This window comes from Penaeus monodon, chromosome 21, assembly GCF_015228065.2.
Source record: "Penaeus monodon isolate SGIC_2016 chromosome 21, NSTDA_Pmon_1, whole genome shotgun sequence".
Classification (NCBI taxonomy): domain Eukaryota; kingdom Metazoa; phylum Arthropoda; class Malacostraca; order Decapoda; family Penaeidae; genus Penaeus; species Penaeus monodon.
Genome location: NC_051406.1, coordinates 23,538,052 through 23,539,316, shown reverse-complemented (window position 1 = coordinate 23,539,316; position 1,265 = coordinate 23,538,052). Strand labels below are relative to the sequence as shown.

The following is a 1,265-nucleotide window of genomic DNA, read 5'->3' as shown; positions in this document are numbered from 1 at the left end:
GTACCTCCCTTTCCCTCCATTAACTCATTTCAACAATGCAAGGAAACCTCCACTTACACAGCATGCATGACTGAGTTGGAGCCGCGAGGGAGGATGGTGGGAGCTGACCCTGGGGTGCTGCTTTCCTTGTCCTCAGTCGGAGAAATATCATCAACTCCAGGGTAGTTGTAGCTGTCGAGGGTAATTGTGCGAGGTGGGGTCTAGTTTGGGACAAGAAAAAGTTTATAGACATTAGGTACATTGCTGTATAATTCATCTGAAGTTTAGTCACATGTATAATGTATACTTATAAAATAATAATTTGCAAACAGTCATTTAAATAAATAAGTACATATAATGTATATCAGAAGATACAGAGAATAAAAAAGTTTAAACACCCATGTTAAAACTTCACAGTACAAGTGTCCATATCAGTACAATGGAACTACTCTAAATACACAGCAAAAAATATACAATTATCCCAATACCAAGACACTACTACATTACATCTATCTGTAATGAAACTACAAAAACAATGTCATTCCTTTTAATGTCAAAACTTTATTATTAATATCAATAATTTTCCTTACAGAATGTAGTAAAAAAATCATGAATACAAGTGTGAACACTGATGATAAGGAACTCAATTTTGTTTCTTTCCAACAAAATCTAAGCCACTACATAATGCCATGCGATTTTCTAGCTCGTTTTTTAAGGGCACGCAATGAGTGTCAGGTGTTGGTCAAGACAACATTTATAATACCCTCCAAGAGAGATGCTCAGGTGAGGGGTGGTGTACATTCTGTAAGAGACCCAAATGGTTTGTTCTCAAGAGATTCAACTCTAAATGACATCATACAAGACCATTGAAAAATTTTTTATGACATCTACATTCCATGAATAAAAATATATATTATTCAACTTAGCCAATAGGTGGAACAGAGCATAAGGGTAAAGGACAGGAAGAGGAAAAGGGAGGAAAAAGAGAGAATAATATTTACCTGTACTCTGAACTGAACTGGATCAGGTGTGGGCATTATTGACTTCTCTACTTCAACTTCACGGGGAACTCCTCGTGTTCCTATGTGCTGCTCTCCACCTTTAAAGACAGGTTTGAGGATATTAATTCTCCTGAATCTTGCATGACATAAAGAGATATCATGAGTATATATCAAAGTTATATACATCATTTCTATAGGGCTGCTAATGATTAGCAAAAAGTAAGTACATTATGATATTCCTACAAATATAATGGGAGCAAAATAATAATACTTATCATTTACACA

The 1,265-nt window shown here is 35.4% G+C and overlaps 1 protein-coding gene across 1 annotated transcript in view; it reads right to left on the bottom strand.

Annotated features, from left to right (window-relative positions):
- Window positions 1-1,265, bottom strand: part of LOC119586616 (transport and Golgi organization protein 11-like) — a 33,189-nt gene that overhangs the window by 9,542 nt on the left and 22,382 nt on the right. Inside the window, exons 8-10 of the mRNA XM_037935363.1 lie at window positions 981-1,078; window positions 743-781; window positions 58-200 (exon numbers count right to left, since the gene is read on the bottom strand). Of these exons, the coding sequence (XP_037791291.1) occupies window positions 58-200; window positions 743-781; window positions 981-1,078 (280 nt within the window). The remainder of the gene's footprint in view (window positions 1-57; window positions 201-742; window positions 782-980; window positions 1,079-1,265) is intronic.